This window comes from Heptranchias perlo, chromosome 29 (assembly GCF_035084215.1).
Source record: "Heptranchias perlo isolate sHepPer1 chromosome 29, sHepPer1.hap1, whole genome shotgun sequence".
Lineage (NCBI taxonomy): Eukaryota > Metazoa > Chordata > Chondrichthyes > Hexanchiformes > Hexanchidae > Heptranchias > Heptranchias perlo.
The window spans coordinates 38,383,065-38,400,758 of NC_090353.1; the positions used below are offsets into that span (position 1 = coordinate 38,383,065).

General features: G+C 44.7%; 1 protein-coding gene across 2 annotated transcripts; it reads left to right on the forward strand.

Annotated features, from left to right (window-relative positions):
* Nucleotides 1-128: 128 nt before the first annotated feature.
* LOC137299679 (uncharacterized) lies at nucleotides 129-16,101 on the forward strand. 2 transcript variants are annotated; one of them, XM_067968617.1, is made up of 4 exons: nucleotides 145-234; nucleotides 348-439; nucleotides 6,787-7,863; nucleotides 15,615-16,101. In XM_067968617.1, the coding sequence occupies exons 3-4, from the start codon at nucleotides 7,037-7,039 to the stop codon at nucleotides 15,757-15,759; spliced, it is 972 nt and encodes a 323-aa protein (XP_067824718.1). In that variant the 5' UTR covers nucleotides 145-234; nucleotides 348-439; nucleotides 6,787-7,036; the 3' UTR covers nucleotides 15,760-16,101. The 2 variants fall into 2 exon arrangements, with proteins under 2 accessions (XP_067824717.1, XP_067824718.1); XM_067968616.1 differs by lacking the exon at nucleotides 348-439 and having other exon boundaries at nucleotides 129-234.
* Nucleotides 16,102-17,694: the final 1,593 nt, after the last annotated feature.

Sequence of the window (17,694 nt, forward strand, 5' to 3'; positions counted from 1 at the left end):
AAAGGTTTCAATTCCTTAACCAGAAAAGTTTGTTGTTAAATTTCCCCAAAAAACTCTCCAGTTCTTGAATTGCAGAAATGAGACATTGGCCGCAACTTCCTGTTTCATTCGCCTCCCTATGGCAATTTCCCTTTTTCCAGCAACAAAATTCAATTTGCTCAAAAATTCAGCTTAATTCTGTCTGAGGAACAGAACTGATACAGAGGGAGAAATCGAGAGTCTGATGCACACCAGGTAAGGAAGATGCTCCACATCTCTCCTCTTTCTGACGATCGGTGCCTGAAGCTATTTTGCTCTGATTATTTTATGATTTAAGTGTTTGCAATTTCCTTTCCGTTCTTCACCAGGTTCTCAGCCTATTTCTGGACTCCTTTCTCTCTCGCTGTGTCTTCCACAACCTCTCTTCAGTTACTGACTGACGCTGTTCAAAAGGCACCAGGTTATTTACCTTAATTTCACCAAACTCTCCCAACAGTTTAGTTAGAGCATTGGAACCAATCACAGCCCGCTGGAGTACTTGCTGCCTGGGACGGAACATCTGTGGGTGGAACGGGCCCCCTCGGGGCGCGCGGGTGGGACGGGCCCCCTCGGGGCGCGCGCGTGGGACGGGCCCCCTCGGGGCGCGCGGGTGGGACGGGCCCCCTCGGGGCGCGCGGGTGGAACGGGCCCCCTCGGGGCGCGCGGGTGGAACGGGCCCCCTCGGGGCGCGCGGGTGGAACGGGCGCCCTCGGGGCGCGCGCGTGGAACGGGCCCCCTCGGTGTGTGCAAGAGGGATGGGCAATAAATGCTGGCCTGGCCAGTGACACCCACATCCCATCAACGAATAAAAAAAGGTGTATCAGTGTGCTGTGGAATGGTTGTATCAGGGCGCGGGATGGTTGTATCAGTGTGTGGAATAACGAGGCCACGGGAGCACAGTGGTTATGTTACTGGGCTAGTAATCCTGAGGCTCGGACTAATAATCCGGAGTCACGAGTTCAAATCCCGCCACGGAACTGGGGAATTTAAATTTAATTAATCAAATAAAATCTGGAATTAAAAAAAAACTAGTATCAGTAATAGTGTCTATGAAACTACCGGATTGTCATTAAAAACCCTTTAGGGAAGGAAACCTGCCGTCCTTACCCGTTGTGGCCTATATGTGACTCCAGACCCACAGCAATATTAATCACCCTCTGAAATGGCGCGTTACAAAAAGTCATAATATGAATAAAACCGGATGGACCGGACCACTAGGCACCGGACACAACAAAGGCAAACCAAGCCCAGTCGACCCTGCAAAGTCCTCCTCACTAACATCTGGGGACTTGTGCCAAAATTGGGAGAGCTGTCCCACAGACTAGTCAAGCAACAGCCTGACATAGCCATACTCACAGAATCATACCTTTCAGCCAATGTCCCAGACTCTTCCATCACCATCCCTGGGTATGTCCTGTCCCACCGGCAGGACAGACCCACCAGAGGTGGCGGTACAGTGATATACAGTCAGGAGGGAGTGGCCCTGGGAGTCCTCAACATTGACTCTGGACCCCATGAAATCTCATGGCATCAGGTCAAACATGGGCAAAGGAAACCTCCTGCTGATTACCACCTACCGCCCTCCCTCAGTTGATGAATCAGTCCTGTTCCATGTTGAGCACCACTTGGAGGAAGCACTGAGGGTAGCAAGGGCACAGAATGTACTCTGGGTGGGGGACTTTAGTGTCCATCACCAAGAATGGATCGGTAGCACCACTGCTGGTCAAGTCCTGATAGGACATAGCTGCCAGACTGGGCCTGCGGTAGGTGGTGAGCGAACCAACATGAGGGGAAAACACCTACTTGACCTCGTCCCCACCAATCTACCTGTCACAGATGCATCTGTCCCTGACAGTATTGGTAGGAGTGACCACCGCAGTCCTCGTGGAGACAAGTCCCGTCTTCGCACTGAGGACACCATCCAACGTGTTGTGTGGCACTACCACCGTGCTAAAAGGCATAGATTTAGAACAGATCTAGCAGCTCAAAACTGGGCATCCATGAGGCGCTGTGGGCCATCAGCAGCAGCAGAATTGTATTCTAGCACAATCTGTAACCTCATGGCCCAGCATATTCCTCACTCTACCATTACCAACAAGTCAGGGGATTAACCCTGGTTCAATGAGGAATGTAGAAGAGCATGCCAGGAGCAGCACCAGGCGTACCTAAAAATGAGGTGCCAACCTGGTGAAGCTACAACACAGGACTACATGCATGTTAAATAGCGGAAGCAGTATGCTATAGACAGAGCTAAGTGATCCCACAACCACAGATCAGATCAAAGTCCTGCAGTCCTGCCACATCCAGTCATGAATGGTGGTGGACAATTAAACAACTAACAGGAGGAGGAGGCTCTGTAAACATCCCCATCCTCAATGATGGCGGAGTCCAGCACGTGAATGCAAAAGACAAGGCTGAAGTGTTTACAACCATCTTCAGACAGAAGTGCCGAGTGGATGATCCATCTCGGCCTCCTCCCGATATCCCCACCACCACAGAAGCCAGTCTTCAGCCAATTCGATTCACTCTAAGTGATATCAAGAAATGGCTGAGTGCACTGAATACAACAAAGGCTATGGGCCCTGACAACATCCCGGCTGTAGTGCTGAAGGCTTGTGCTCCAGAACAAGCTGTTCAAGTACAGCTTCAACACTGACATCTACCCGACAATGTGGAAAATTGCCCAGGTATGTCCTGTCCACAAAAAGCAGGACAAATCCAATCCAGACAATTACCGCCCCATCAGTCCACTCTCAATCATCAGCAAAGTGATGGAAGGTGTCGTTGACAGTGCTATCAAGCGGCACTTACTCACCAATAACCTGCTCACCGATGCTCAGTTTGGGTTCCACGAGGACCATTCAGCTCCAGACCTAATTACAGCCTTGGTCCAAACATGGACAAAAGAGCTGAATTCCAGAGGTGAGGAGAGAGTGACTGCCCTTGACATCAAGGCAGCATTTGACCGAGTGTGGCACCAAGGAGCCCTAGTAAAATTGAAGTCAATGGGAATTAGGGGGAAAAGTCTCCAGTGGCTGGAGTCATACCTGGCACAAAGGAAGATGGTAGTGGTTGTTGGAGGCCAATCATCTCAGCCCCAGGACATTGCTGCAGGAGTTCCTCAGGGCAGTGTCCAAGGCCCAACCATCTTCAGCTGCTTCATCAATGACCTTCCCTCCATCATAAGGTCAGGAATAGGGATGTTTGCTGATGATTGCACAATGTTCAGTTCCATTCGCAACCCCTCAGATAATGAAGCAGTCCGAGCCCGCATGCAGCAAGACCTGGACAACATTCAGGCTTGGGCTCATAAGTGGCAAATAACATTGGCGCCAGACAAGTGCCAGGCAATGACCATCTCCAACAAGAGAGAGTCTAACCAGCTCCCCTTGACATTCAACGGCATTACCATCGCCAAATCCCCCACCATCAATATCCTGGGAGTCACCATTGACCAGAAACTTAACATAAGTACAGTGGCTGCAAGAGCAGGTCAGAGGCTGGGTATTCTGCGGCGAGTGACTCACCTCCTGACTCCCCACAGCCATCTACAAGGCACAAGTCAGGAGTGTGATGGAGTACTCTCCACTTGCCTGGATGACTGCAGCTCCAAAAAACACTCAAGAAGCTCAACACCATCCAGGACAAAGCAGCCCGCTTGATTGGCACCCCATCCACCACACTAAACATTCACTCCCTTCACCACCGGCGCACAGTGGCTGCAGTGTGTACAATCCACAGGATGCATTGCAGCAACTCGCCAAGGCTTCTTCGACAGCACCTCCCAAACCCGCGACCTCTACCACCTAGAAGGACAAGGGCAGCAGGCACATGGGAACAACACCACCTGCACGTTCCCCTCCAAGTCACACACCATCCCGACTTGGAAATATATCACCGTTCCTTCATCATCGCTGGGTCAAAATCCTGGAACTCCCTTCCTAACAGCACTGTGGGAGAACCTTCACCACACAGATTGCAGCGGTTCAAGAAGGCGGCTCACCACCACCTTCTCAAGGGCAATTAGGGATGGGCAATAAATGCCGGCCTCGCCAGCGACGCCCACATCCCATGAACGAATAAAAAAAATGTATCAGCATGTGGAACAGGTGTGTCAGTGTCCTGTGGAACAGGTGACTATGAAGCTGTTAGATAATCATAAAAAGCCGACAGGTTCACTCCATCAGCTGTGGTTCAGTTGGGATCACTCCCGCCTCTTGGTTCAAGCCCCACTCCAGAGACTACAGAATATAATCCAGGCTGACACTCCCAGTGAAGCACTGAGGGAGTGCTGCACTGTCGGATGTGCCGTTTTTCGATTGAATTGTAAACCAAGGCTTCATCTGCCCTTTTCCTGCTATGGAACAGTTCCTGCAGATTGGAGGGTGGCAAATGTAACCCCACTATTTAAAAAAGGAGGGAGAGAAAACAGGGAACTACAGTAACATCATTAGCCTAACATCAATAGTAGGGAAAATACTCGAGTCTATTATAAAGGATGTGATAACAGAACACTTAGAAAATATCAATGGCAAAGTCAACATGGATTTATGAAAGGGAAATCGTGTTTGACAAACCTACTGGAGTTTTTTGAGGATATAACTGGTAGAATAGATAAGGGAGAACCAATGGATGTGGTTTATTTGGATTTTCAGAAGGCCTTTGATAAAGTCCCACATAAGAGGTTAGTGTGCAAAATTAAAGCACATGGAATTGGTGGCATTGTAAGCAGTGTAGATGAAAACATAAAATTACAAAGCGATATTGATAGATTAGGTGAATGGGCAAAACTGTGGCAAATGGAATTCAATGCAGACAAATGTGAGGTCATCCACTTTGGATCAAGAAAGGATAGAACAGGGTACTTTCTAAATGGTAAAAATTTAAAAACAGTGGATGTCCAAAGGGACTTAGGGGTTCAGGTACATAGATCATTGAAGTGTCATGAACAGGTGCAGAAAATAATCAACAAGGCTAATGGAATGCTGGCCTTTATATCTGGAGGACTAGAGTACAAGGGGGCAGAGGTTATGCTGCAGCTATACAAAACCCTGGTTAGACCGCACCTGGAATACTGTGAGCAGTTCTGGGCACCGCACCTTCGGAAGGACATATTAGCCTTGGAGGGAGTGCAGCGTAGGTTTACTAGAATGATACCCGGACTTCAAGGGTTAAATTACGAGGAGAGATTACACAAATTGGGGTTGTATTCTCTAGAGTTTCGAAGGTTAAGGGGTGATCTGATCGAAGTTTATAAGATATTAAGGGGAACAGATAGGGTGGATAGAGAGAAACTATTTCCGCTGGTTGGGGATTCTAGGAGTAGGGGGCACAGTCTAAAAATTAGAGCCAGACCTTTCAGGAGCGAGATTAGAAAACATTTCTACACACAAAGGGTGGTAGAAGTTTGGAACTCTCTTCCACAAACGGCAATTGATACTAGCTCAATTGCTAAATTTAAATCTGAGATAGATAGCTTTTTGGCAACCAAAGGTATTAAGTATATGGGCCAAAGGCAGGTATATGGAGTTAGATCACAGATCAGCCATGATCTTATCAAATGGCGGAGCAGGCACGAGGGGCTGAATGGCCTACTCCTGTTCCTATGTTCCTAATATACTGGCATGGATTGAAAATTGGTTAACAGACAGGAAACAGAGAGTAGGAATAAATGGGTCTTTCTCGGGGTGGCAGGCGATGACTAGTGGGGTACCGCAGGGATCAGTGCTTGGGCCCCAGCTATTCACAATATATATCAATGATTTGGATGAGGGAACCAAATGTAATATTTCCAAGTTTGCTGATGACACAAAACTAGGTGGGATCGTGAGTTGTGAGGAGGATGCAAAGAGGCTTCAAGGCGTTTTAGACAAGTTGAGTGAGTGGGTAAATACATGGCAGATGCAGTATAATGTGGATAAATGTGAAGTTATCCACTTCGGAAGGAAAAACAGAAAGGCAGAGCATTATTTAAATGGTGATAGATTGGGAAAATGTTGATGTACAAAGGGACCTGGGTGTCCTTGTACACCAGTCACTGAAAGCAAACATACAGGTGAAGCAAGCAGTTAGGAAGGCGAATGGTATGTTGGCCTTCATTGCAAGAGGATTTGAGTACAGGAACAAGGATGTCTTACTGCAGTTATACAGGGCCTTGGTGAGACCACACCTGGAGTATTGTGTGCAGTTTTGGTCTCCTTACCTAAGAAAGGATATACATGCCATAGAGGGAGTGCAGCGAAGGTTCACCAGACTGATCCCTGGGATGGCAGGACTGTCGTATGAGGAGAGATTGGGTCGACTCGGCCTGTATTCGCTCGAGTTTAGAAGAATGAGAGGGGATCTCATTGAAACATATAAAATTCTGACAGGGTTAGACAGACTGGATGCAGGGAGGATGTTTCCCCTGGCTGGGGGGTCCAGAACGAGGGGTCACAATCTCAGGATATGGGGTAGGACATTTAGGACTGAGATGAGGAGAAATTTCTTCACTCAGAGGGTGGTGAACCTGTGGAATTCTCTACCACTGAAGGCTGGGAGGCCAAGTCACTGAATATATTTAAGAAGGAGCGAGATAGATTTCTAGATACAAAAGGCATCAAGGGGAATGGGGAGAGAGCGGGGATATGGTATTGAGATAGAGGATCAGCCATGATCATATTGAATGGCGGAGCAGGCTCGAAGGGCCGAATGGCCTACTCCTGCTCCTATTTTCTATGTTTCTATGTTAAAGGTGGGATATAAATGCAAGTTTTTGTTGTTTCATAGTGGTCTCATCTCACTCGGGTGCTGATCAGTGCACCGGCTGAAAGATAGGAGGGGCCGTGTGGGATATCGCAGTATCCAGTACACACAAGGGCTTTTATTAAACAACACCGGAGTCAGGCAATTATTTGACAAGATATTGGGCAGTACTCCTTATTGTTGGGGAGGTGAAGTCCACTTACAGGAGTGACTGGAGACACTGAACACGAGAGAGCATCTGGGGCAGACCCGAGATTTCTAACAGACCCACGGGATGAAGATCTTCTCAGTGGTTGTGATCTTGCTTCAGATTGAGTTGGCTCTGGGTTTACAGTGTGGAAACATACCGATAGCAAGTGCTGCTAAATGCCCCCTCAGCTGCCTGGATTGGGCCAAGTTAAACCTTGTGATCTCGGATGAGAGGTCCCTCTCACTGGCAAACTGTGGAATCTCCCTCATTGTTAACATTTCACACAATTCAAAACTGAGGGAACTGAATCTCATGAACAACAAACTCCAGCACCTGCCCCACAATCTCCTCCAACACTTAACAAGTTTAAATACATTGAATCTAAACGGGAATCCCCTAACAGCCATTCCGATCAGCGTCATTAAAGCAATAAATGTTACCTTTGACTGTTCCTGCGATGTTTGGAGAAATCTGATTCACAAGTGCAAAGAGACAGAGAATTGCACTCAGAGTTTCCTCGACACTTTACGTTGCAGCGTGTGGAATGATTCCAGTGTGTTGGATGCGAGCAGTTTTTATAATGATGAGTGTAAGAGTCAGTCTCTGATTGCTGTCTACGTCCTTGTGCCGCTCTTCATTGTTGTCATTGCTGGAGCCTCTGTTCTTGTCCTGATGAAGCGATGCTCCAAACCCAGCTCTCCCAACCCCATTTCCCCAAACAAACAGCAGTCCATTTCTTCAATGGATCACATGCAGCAACGATATGCGAGTGCAACAAATTGGAAAGATGCAGCAAGACAGCCGGCTGGCCTGGAGAGTTCGAGAGAAGCAAAGCAGCAACAGCTGGTTCACAAGGATTACGAGAACATGTTTATGGGTGAATCAGACGGGGCACAAGGAAGATGTGACAGGTAAAGTGGAGTCAAATGTACACCAGTAACTGTAAGTGTGTAAATACATTGACGCAACAGTTATTGCAAGTGTGTAAATACACCTACACAGAGATATTGGTAAGTGTGTAAACACATCTACACACCCATACTGTAAGTGTGTAAATACATCCACAGGCCAGTGACAGTAAGTATGTAAATACGCCCACACACCAGTAGTGATAAGTGTGTAAATACATATACACCTGTAATGGTAACTGTGCAAGTACGATATGCCCGTAATGGTAATTGTGTAAATACATGCACATCAATAACACTAAGCGTGTAAATGCATCTACACCAGTCACGGTAAGCATGTAAATATATGCACAGCAGTAACTGTACGTGTGTAAATACATGTACACCAGTCATGGTAAGTGTGTAAATACATGTACACCCGTCATGGTAATTGTGTAAATACATGTACACCCGTCATGGTAAGTGTGTAAATACATGTATACCAGTAACTGTAAGCATGTGAATGCATGTACACAGTAACAAGTTTAGTACAATGGAGGGGAGAACATCAGGGTTTCCAGAATTGTGCCCGCCAGTATCTCCAAAATAAATGAAACTAAAGTGCCACAAATAAACAGAATTATGTGTTGGCAGGAATGTACCAACTGAGAATTAACTCATTAAATTAATTAGTGATCACAATATCGTTAGGTTTAGGGTAGTTATGGAAAGGACAAGGAACAGTGAAGGTACTCAACTGGAGGAGGACAAATTTCAGTGAGTTCAGTGTCAAATTTTGTTTGATAACTCCCCTGTGAAGCGCCTTGGGACGTTTTGCAACGTTTAAGGCGCTATCCAAATGCAAGTTGTTGTTGTTGCTGTTCAGTTGAAAGGGGATCTGGCCCGGGTGCATTAGAAACAAAGATTGGCCGTAAATCAAGGAGGAGATGGTTCAGGTACAGAGTAAACACATTCCCATGAGGGGGAAAACAATTGTAAACAATTTTACAACACCAAGTTATAGTCCAGCAATTTTATTTTAAATTCACAAGCTTTCGGAGGCTTCCTCCTTCGTCAGGTGAACGATGTGAAAATGAGGGGGAAAGGCAGGGCATCCAAAGCTAGAGCTCTCTGGATGACTAAAGATATAGAGATTAAAATGAAACAAAAAAGGATGCTTATGATAAATGTCAGATTCATATTATAGTGGCGAACCAAGCAGAATACAGAAAGTACAGAGGGGAACTGAAAAAGGAAATAAGATAGGCAAAGAGAGTGTATGAGAATAGATAGCTGGGTAAATTAAAAAGAACTCAAAATTCTTTTATAAACATATAAAGAGTAAAATGGTAGTCAAAGGAAGTGCGGGGCTGATTAGGGACCAAAAATGAGATCTTTTTGTTGAGGCAGAGGGCATTGATGAGGTACTAAGTGAATACTTTGCATCGGTCTTCACTAAAGAAGAGGATGCTGCCAATGTCGCAGTAAAGGAGGAGGTAGTAGAAAAATTGGATAGGATAAAAATAGATAAAGAGGAGGTACTAAAAGATTGGCAGTACTCAAAGTAGAAAAGTCACCTGGTCCGGATGGGATGCATCCTCGGTTACTGAAGGAAGTAAAGATGGAAATTGTAGAGGCTCTGGCCTGAATCTTCCAATCCTCCTTAGATATGGGGATGGTGCCACGGGACTGGAGGATTGAAAATGTTACACTCCTGTTCAAAACACCGTTCACCTGACGAAGGAGGAAGCCTCCGAAAGCTTGTGGAATTTAAAATAAATTTGTTGGACTATAACTTGGTGTTGTAAAATTGTTTACAATTGTCAACCCCAGTCCATCACCGGCATCTCCACATCAAGAAAGGGGAGAGGGATAAACCTGGCAATTACAGGCCAGTCAGACTAAGGTCGGCGGTGGGGAAACTTTTAGAGTACTGCCAATCTTTTATGCCTCTTTATCTATTTTTATCCTATTTAATTTCTCTACTACCTCCTCCTTTACTGTGATTTTTAGAGACAATAATCCGAAACAAAATTAATTGTCACTCGGAAAAGTCTGGGTTAATAAATGAAAGTCAGCACGGATTTGTTAAAGGCACATTGTGTTTGACTAACTTGATTGAGTTTTTTGATAAAGTAACAGAGAGAGTTGATGAGGGGAGTGCGGTTGATGTTGTGCACATGGACTTTCAAAAGATGTTTGACAAAGTGCCACATAATAGGCTTGTTAGCAAAATTAAAGGCCATGGGATTAAAGGGGCAGTGGCAGTGTGGATACAAAATTGGCTAATGGACAGAAAGCAGAGAGTAGTGGTGAACGGTTGTTTTTCAGACTGGAGGGAAGTTTACAGAGGTGTTCCCCAGGGGTCAGTATTAGGACCATTGCTCTTTTTGATATATATTAATGACCTGGACTTGGGTACACAGGGCATAATTTCAAAGTTTGCAGATGACAGGAAGCTTGGAATGTAGTAAACAATGTGGTGGATAGTAACGGACTTCAGGAGGACAGAGACAGACTGGTGAAATGGGCAGACACAGGGCAGATGAAATTTAATACAGAGAAGTGTGAACTGATGCGTTTTGGTAGGAAGAATGAGGAGAGGCAATATAAACTAAATGGTACAATTTTAAAGGAGGTACAGGAACAGAGAGACCTGAGGATACACATATCCAAATCTTTGAAGATGGCAGGACAAGTTGAGAAGGCTGTTAAAAAAATCATACGGGATCCTTAGCTTTATAAACAGAGGCATAGGGTACAAAAGCAAGGAAGTTATGCTAAACCTAGAGCAATCACGTGTTAGGCCTCAGCTGGAGTATTGGGTCCAATTCTGGGCACCACACTTTAGGAAGGATGTCAAGGCCTTAGAGAGGGTGCAGAATAGATTTACTAGAATGATGCCAGGGATGAGGGACTTCAGTTATGTGGAGAGACTGGAGAAGCTGGGGTTGTTCTCCTTCGAGCAGAGAAGGGGAGATTTGACAGAGGTGTTCAAAATCATGCAGGGCTTTGATAGGATAAATAAGGAGAAACTGTTTCCAGTGGCAGAAGAGTCAGTAAACCGAGGATACAGATTTAAGGTAATTGGCAAAAGAAGCTGAGGAGAGATGAGGAGAAATTTTTTTAAGCAGCGAGTTGTTATGATCTGGAATTCACTGCCTGAAAGGGCGGTGGAAGCAGATTCAATAATAACTTTCAAAAGGGAATTGGATAAATACTTGAAGGGAAAAATTGCAGGGCTATGTGGAAAGGGAAGGGAGTGGGACTAATTGGATGGTTCTTTCAAAGAGCCGGCACAGGCAAAATGGGCAGAATGGCCTCCTTCTGTGCTGCATCATTCTATGATTACATAGAATTATATAGAATGTACAGCACAGATCAGACCATTAGGCACAACAGGTCTTTGCTGGTGTTTATGCTCCACATGAGCCTCCTTCCTCCTTCATTTCACCCTATCAGCATATCCTTCTATTCCTTTCTCCCTCATGTGTTTATCCAGCTTCCCCTTAAAGACAACTATGTTTGTTATTCGCCTCGACTACTCCGTGTGGGAGCGAGTTCCACATTCTCACCACTCTCTGAGTAAAGAAGTTTTTCCTGAATTCCCTATTGGATTTATTAGTGACTATCTATATTTATGGCCCCTAGATCTGGTCTCCCCCACAAGTGGAAACATCTTCTCTACATCCACCCTATCAAATAATCTTAAAAATCTTCAAGAGAAAAAAGCCCCAGCCTGTTTAGTCTTTCCTGATAGGTATAACCTCTTAGTTCTTGTATCATCCTTGTATATCTTTTTTGCACCTTCTCCAGTGCCTCCACATCCTTTTATAATATGGAGACCAGAACTGTGCACAGTTCACCAAGTGTGGTCTAACCAAGGTTCTATACAAGTTTAACATAGCTTCTCTGCTTTTCAATTCTATCCCTCTAGAAACAAACCCCAGTTCTTGGTTTGCCTTTTTTATGGCCTTATTAACCTGTGGCGCTACTTTTAGTGATTTGTGTATCTGTACCCCCAGATCCCTCTGCTCCTCCACTCTATTTAGACTCTTATTTTCCAAGCAGTACGTGGCCTCCCTACTCTTCCTACCAGAATGTACCACCTCACATTTATCAATATTGAAATTCATTTATCAATTACACGCCCATTCTGCAAGTTTGTTAATGTCTTCCAATATTTTGTCATAGTCCCCCTCGATATTAACTATACCCCCCCAATTTGGGTTGTCCGCAAATTTTGAAATTGTATTTCCTATTCCCGAGTCCAAATTGTTTATGTAAACGGTAAACAGCAGTGGTCCTAGCACTGATCCTTGTGGAACACCACTTCCCATCTTTAGCCAGTCTGAGTAGCTACCTTTAACCCCTACTCTCTGTTTTGTAGCCAGCTTCCTATCCATTTTGCTACTTGTCCCCTGACTCCACACGCTCTGACCTTAATCATGAGTCTACTATGAAATACTTTATCAAAGGCCTTTTGAAAATCCAAATATATTACATCTACTGCATTACTCTTGTCTACCCTTTCTGATACTTTTTCAATAATTTTATGATACTATGAAATAAATGGCAGTGAATAAATTCAATTGGGCTTAGGGAGGTGTGGGCCAATGAATTGATCAATTAAACTGTGACCCATTAAATTAAATTTGGCTTCACAGCAATGAGCTGTGAATGAATTAAGTTAATAAACGGAGGATGAATACCTGAAATCAGCCCTTCACTTTGACCCTACACTCTCACCACTCCTCCACACTCCCTAACATCACTTAGATTCTCCTGATCTTAGTCCTTCTTCTAATTCTGCTCTTTTCCCTTTTATTTCTGTTTTAAACTGCAACCTGAAGGCTGTCTGAACAAACCCAAAGATGTTTTATCAGTACATTAAGAACAAGAGGATAGCTAAGGAAAAGGTGGGACCTATCAGGGATGATAAGGGTAACTTGTGTGTAGAAGCAGAGGATGTGGGAGGGTTTTAAATGAATATTTTGTCTCCGTATTCACAAAGGAAAGGGATGATCCGGACATAGTGGTTAAAGAGGAGAGGTGTGAAATATTGGATAAGGTAAACATAATGAGAGAGGAAGTACTAGAGGGACTGGAATCCTTGAAAGTTGATAAGTCACCAGGGCCGGATGGATTGTTTCCTGGGCTATTGAAGGATGCCAGGGAGGAAATAGCGGATGCTCTGAGGATCATTTTCCAATCCTCACTAGATACAGGGGAGGTACCGGAGGACTGGAAGACTGCAAACATAGTACCATTGTTTAAAAAGGGTACGAGGGAAAGGCCGAACAATTATAGGCCGGTCAGTCTTACCTCGGTGGTGGGCAAACTATTAGAATCAATACTGAGAGATAGGATAAAGTGTCACTTGGAAAGGCATGGTTTAATCAGGGATAGTCAGCATGGATTTGTTCAGGGAAGGTCATGCCTTACAAATCTGATTAAATTCTTTGAGGAAGTGACAAGGAGGATTGATGAGGGTAGTGCAGTGGATGTTGTCTACATGGATTTTAGTAAGGCATTTGACAAGGTCCCACATGGCAGACTGGCCAGAAAGGTAAAAGCCCATGGGATACAGGGAAATGTGGCGAATTGGATCCAAAATTGGCTCAGTAACAGGAAACAAAGGGTAAAAGTGGATGGATGTCTTTGTGAATGGAAATCTGTTTCCAGTGGTGTGCCACAGGGCTCAGTGTTGGGTCCCTTGCTGTTTGTGGTATATATTAATGATTTGGACTTGAATGTAGGGGGCATGATTGGCACATTTGCAGCCGACACAAAAATTGTCCGTGTAGTTGATAGTGAAGAGGATAGCTGTAGACGCCAAGAAGATATCAATGGGTTGGTGGAGTGGGCGGAAAAGTGGCAAATGGAGTTCAACCCGGAGAAGTGTGAGGTAATGCACTTAGGGAGGGCAAATAGTAAAAGGGAATACGCAGTAAACGGGAATATATTGAGAGGGGTAGAGGAAGTGAGAGACCTTGGAGTGCATGTGCACAGGTCCCTGAAGGTGACAGTACAGGTAGATAAGGTTGTGAAGAAGGCATACGGAATGCTCTCTGTTATTAGCCGAGGTATAGAATACAAGAACAGGGATGTAATGATGGAACTGTATAAAACGCTGGTAAGGCCACAGCTGGAGTATTGTGCGCAGTTCTGGTCACCACATTATAGGAAGGACTTAATTGCTCTGGAGAGAGTGCAGAGAAGATTTACAAGAATGTTGCCAGGGCTTGAAAATTGCAGCTATGAGGAGAGATTGGATAGGCTGGGGTTGTTTTCCTTGGAGCAGAGGAGGCTGAGGGGAGACCTGATTGAGGTGTACAAAATTATGAGGGGCCCAGATAGAGTAGACAGGAAGTACCTGTTTCCCCTAGCGGAGAGTTCAAGAACTGGAGGACATAGATTTAAGCTGATTGGCGGAAGGATTAGAGGGGACATGAGGAAAAACCTTTTTACCCAGAGGGTGGTGGGTGTATGGAATTCGCTGCCCGAATTGGTGGTAGAGGCAGGGACCCTCAACTCTTTTAAAAAGTACCTGGACCTGCACCTAAAGTGCTGTAAGCTGCAGGGCTACGGACCGGGTGCTGGAAGGTGGGATTTAGAATGGGCACCTGGTTGTTCTTCGAGCCGGTGTGGACACGATGGGCCGAATGGCCCCCTTCTGTGCTGTATCTTTTCTATGGTTCTATGAACAAGTGTGCACAATTTTCCACTGTGCATCGGTAGTATCTAGCTCGCTATATTATCGATTTCTTCTCTTTTGGTCTCTAACAAAATCTATTTGGTTTTTTCAAAATTATTATTTGATGAAATGCTAGTGGACAAATTTCAAAAGCTTTATTCAGGCAAAATTTATATTGAACATATTTTAAAACAAAAAGGTGTGTTCGTGCGTGCGTGCGTGGGAAATCACAGACTACTGATTATTTACCTGTTTCAACTTTGCTGCTTTTGAATTATGTATACTCTATAAACTTTAAAAAGCATATTAAGTTGAAAGAGAGAGGCAGAGACTGTTCACATTGTACCAAACTTTGACATCCCCCTTAACAGTTCTGCCAAACCCAATGACCATAGGAGATGGAATAAAGGAACCTGCATCTGACAGGACATGCAGCACTCTGTTAGTATCCTAACTGGAGTGTCAGCCTAGTTTATAGCCTTAAGTCTTGGAATTGGTTTAATAGCCACAACCGTCTGATCCAGAGGAGAGAGCACTGCCAATTGATCCAAGCAAGAACTTAGTTTAGTCAAAAGCACTTGAGCACACTGATCGTTCACATGTGAACTCAAGGCAACGCTGACTGCACCAATGGTGCCACAATACACGTCTTGTGGTGATAAATGTGGGAGGCATCTAATTGGACAGGGTGTGGTGGACTGCTATGAGCTCCAGATGAATTTGCAGAGGTGTTGGAACTGGACAATTCTGCTGGTTAGTTATTGACCCTTCACCTCTGAGGTTGGGTTTCAAAGCTCCATTGATTGGAGGCGGTAAACATTTCCCAGTGTTACAAGTTTTTAATCCTGATCCCAGAGAGAGTGAGACCAGAACCCATCCAGTTATGACCAGTTCATACAGTAGGAGAGGAACCTAACACATAACCTGGGAGAGCAGCAAATATCATTGGCTCATCCAAGTGGTGTCTCAGGAAAAAAGAATTGGGGTTGTGGGAGAATTCCTTGGGGGATTAACGTATTAAACCAGAAGATGCAAATTATACTGAGTTACTTGTCTCTTTTTAATGGTACTTTTGCAGGAAGCAACAGATTGCTGATGATACTTATTACCTGGAGAGTGATCCAGCTGGTGATATTTACTTAAACGAGCAGCCGATCTATTGTAACTACACAGGGGGAGCGGCCACCCCAGAGGATGATGTGTATATCCTTCCTGACAAGTAAATACAATGTTGTGATTCCCGATGTACGTGTAAAATGTCCGGTCAGGTGCAGCTCCTTTATTCCATTTCCTTTTTATACTGAGCATGAAAATGATACTAAGAACCTGGACAGGATGACATCAGGAACCCAATCATGACATCAGGAACCCAATCATGACATCAGGAACCCAATCATGACATCAGGAACCCAATCATGACATCAGGAATTCAACAGATCAACATCAAGAACTTGATGAGCGCAGTATCAGGAAACTGCCAGCATGACATTGAATCTAGATGCCGCACCGTTTTGATATCTTGTTAAGAAGATTGATTTTTAAATAAAATGTATATATGAAACAAATATGCCACCTCCATTCTAATGTATAATTTTATTACAAAATAAGTTCTGGTCTAGATGTCTTTTAAAGTTATAAAATTCTTGTCCTATTTGTAGCAATGTGAGAATTGTTAATGCATTTTTCACTTAAACTTGGAGCATATTTATATAATTCAGATCAAACTAAGAACTTTGCAATGTATGTTTGCTAAATTACTGGCAGTTTGAGAATTTGAATTCAGTTTACAAAAACTGGAAATAAAATCCTGGTATCAGTAAAAAAAATCACCATGACGCTGTTGGATTGTCATAAAAACTCAACTGGTTCACTAATGTCATTTAGGGAAGGAAACCTGTCATTCTTACCTGGTCTGGCCCATATGTGACTCCAGTCCACACCAATGTGGTTGACTCTTAACTACCCTCTAAGTGGCCTAGCAAGCCACTTAGTTGTAACAATGGACAAATGGGATGGGCAATAAATGCCGGCCTTGCCAGTGATGCCGGTATTCTGGGAATTTTTTTTTAAATGAGAGAGTTGGAAGCTGATAGTGTCTTTTTTTAGCTCCACTGGAGGGAAGGGTGGCTGTTGTCTTTATAGCACAGTCACCACCAATAACTTTAAAAACATTTCAACATAAGAAAGGATATACTTGCCATGGAGGGAGTGCAGCGAAGGTTCACCAGACTGATTCCTGGGATGGCAGGACTGTCGTATGAGGAGAGATTGTGTCGACTTGGCCTGTATTCACTCGAGTTTAGAAGAATGAGAGGGGATCTCATTGAAACAAATAAAATTCTGACAGGGCTAGACAGACTGGATGCAGGGAGGATGTTTCCCCTGGCTGGGGGGTCCAGAACGAGGGGTCACAGTCTCAGGATACGGGGTCGGACATTTAGGACTGAGATGAGGAGAAATTTCTTCACTCAGAGGGTGGTGAACCTAGAGTCATAGAGTCATAGAGTTATACAGCACGGATAGAGGCCCTTCGGCCCATCGTGTCCGCGCCGGCCATCAAGCCCAGTCTAATCTAATCCCATATTCCAGCATTTGGTCCGTACAAATGTGGAATTCTCTACCACAGAAGGCTGTGGAGGCCAAGTCACTGAATATATTTAAGATGGAGCTAGATAGATTTCTAGACACAAAAGGCAAGTATGGGGAGAGAGGATCAGCCATGATCATATTGAATGGCGGAGCAGGCTCGAAGGGCCGAATGGCCTACTCCTGCTCCTATTTTCTATGTTTCTATGTTTAGCATAGGACGAGTGTCTGAAATTGCACTTAGAAACTGAATGCTGGGCCAACCTGCTGGTTTCCTCATCTAGTTTTGTCCCAAATTTGAAACCATCAGAACTGCAGAGTCTTTAGATTCCACAATGGGGAAGAGAGGCCTTGGGATCATGGGAAAATCTGCCAGTGGTCAGCAAGGATATCAGGAACTGGTCAATGGGATCAGGAGGAGCTGGTCAGCAAGCATCTAGTCATTAGAGTCAGGGGGAGCTGGTTAGTGGGGTCAGAGGGAGCTGGTTAGTGGGGTAGAGAGGAACTGGTCAGTGGGTTAGGAACAGCTAGTCAGTGGAGTTGGAAGTAGATGGCCCGAGGGGTTTGGGGAG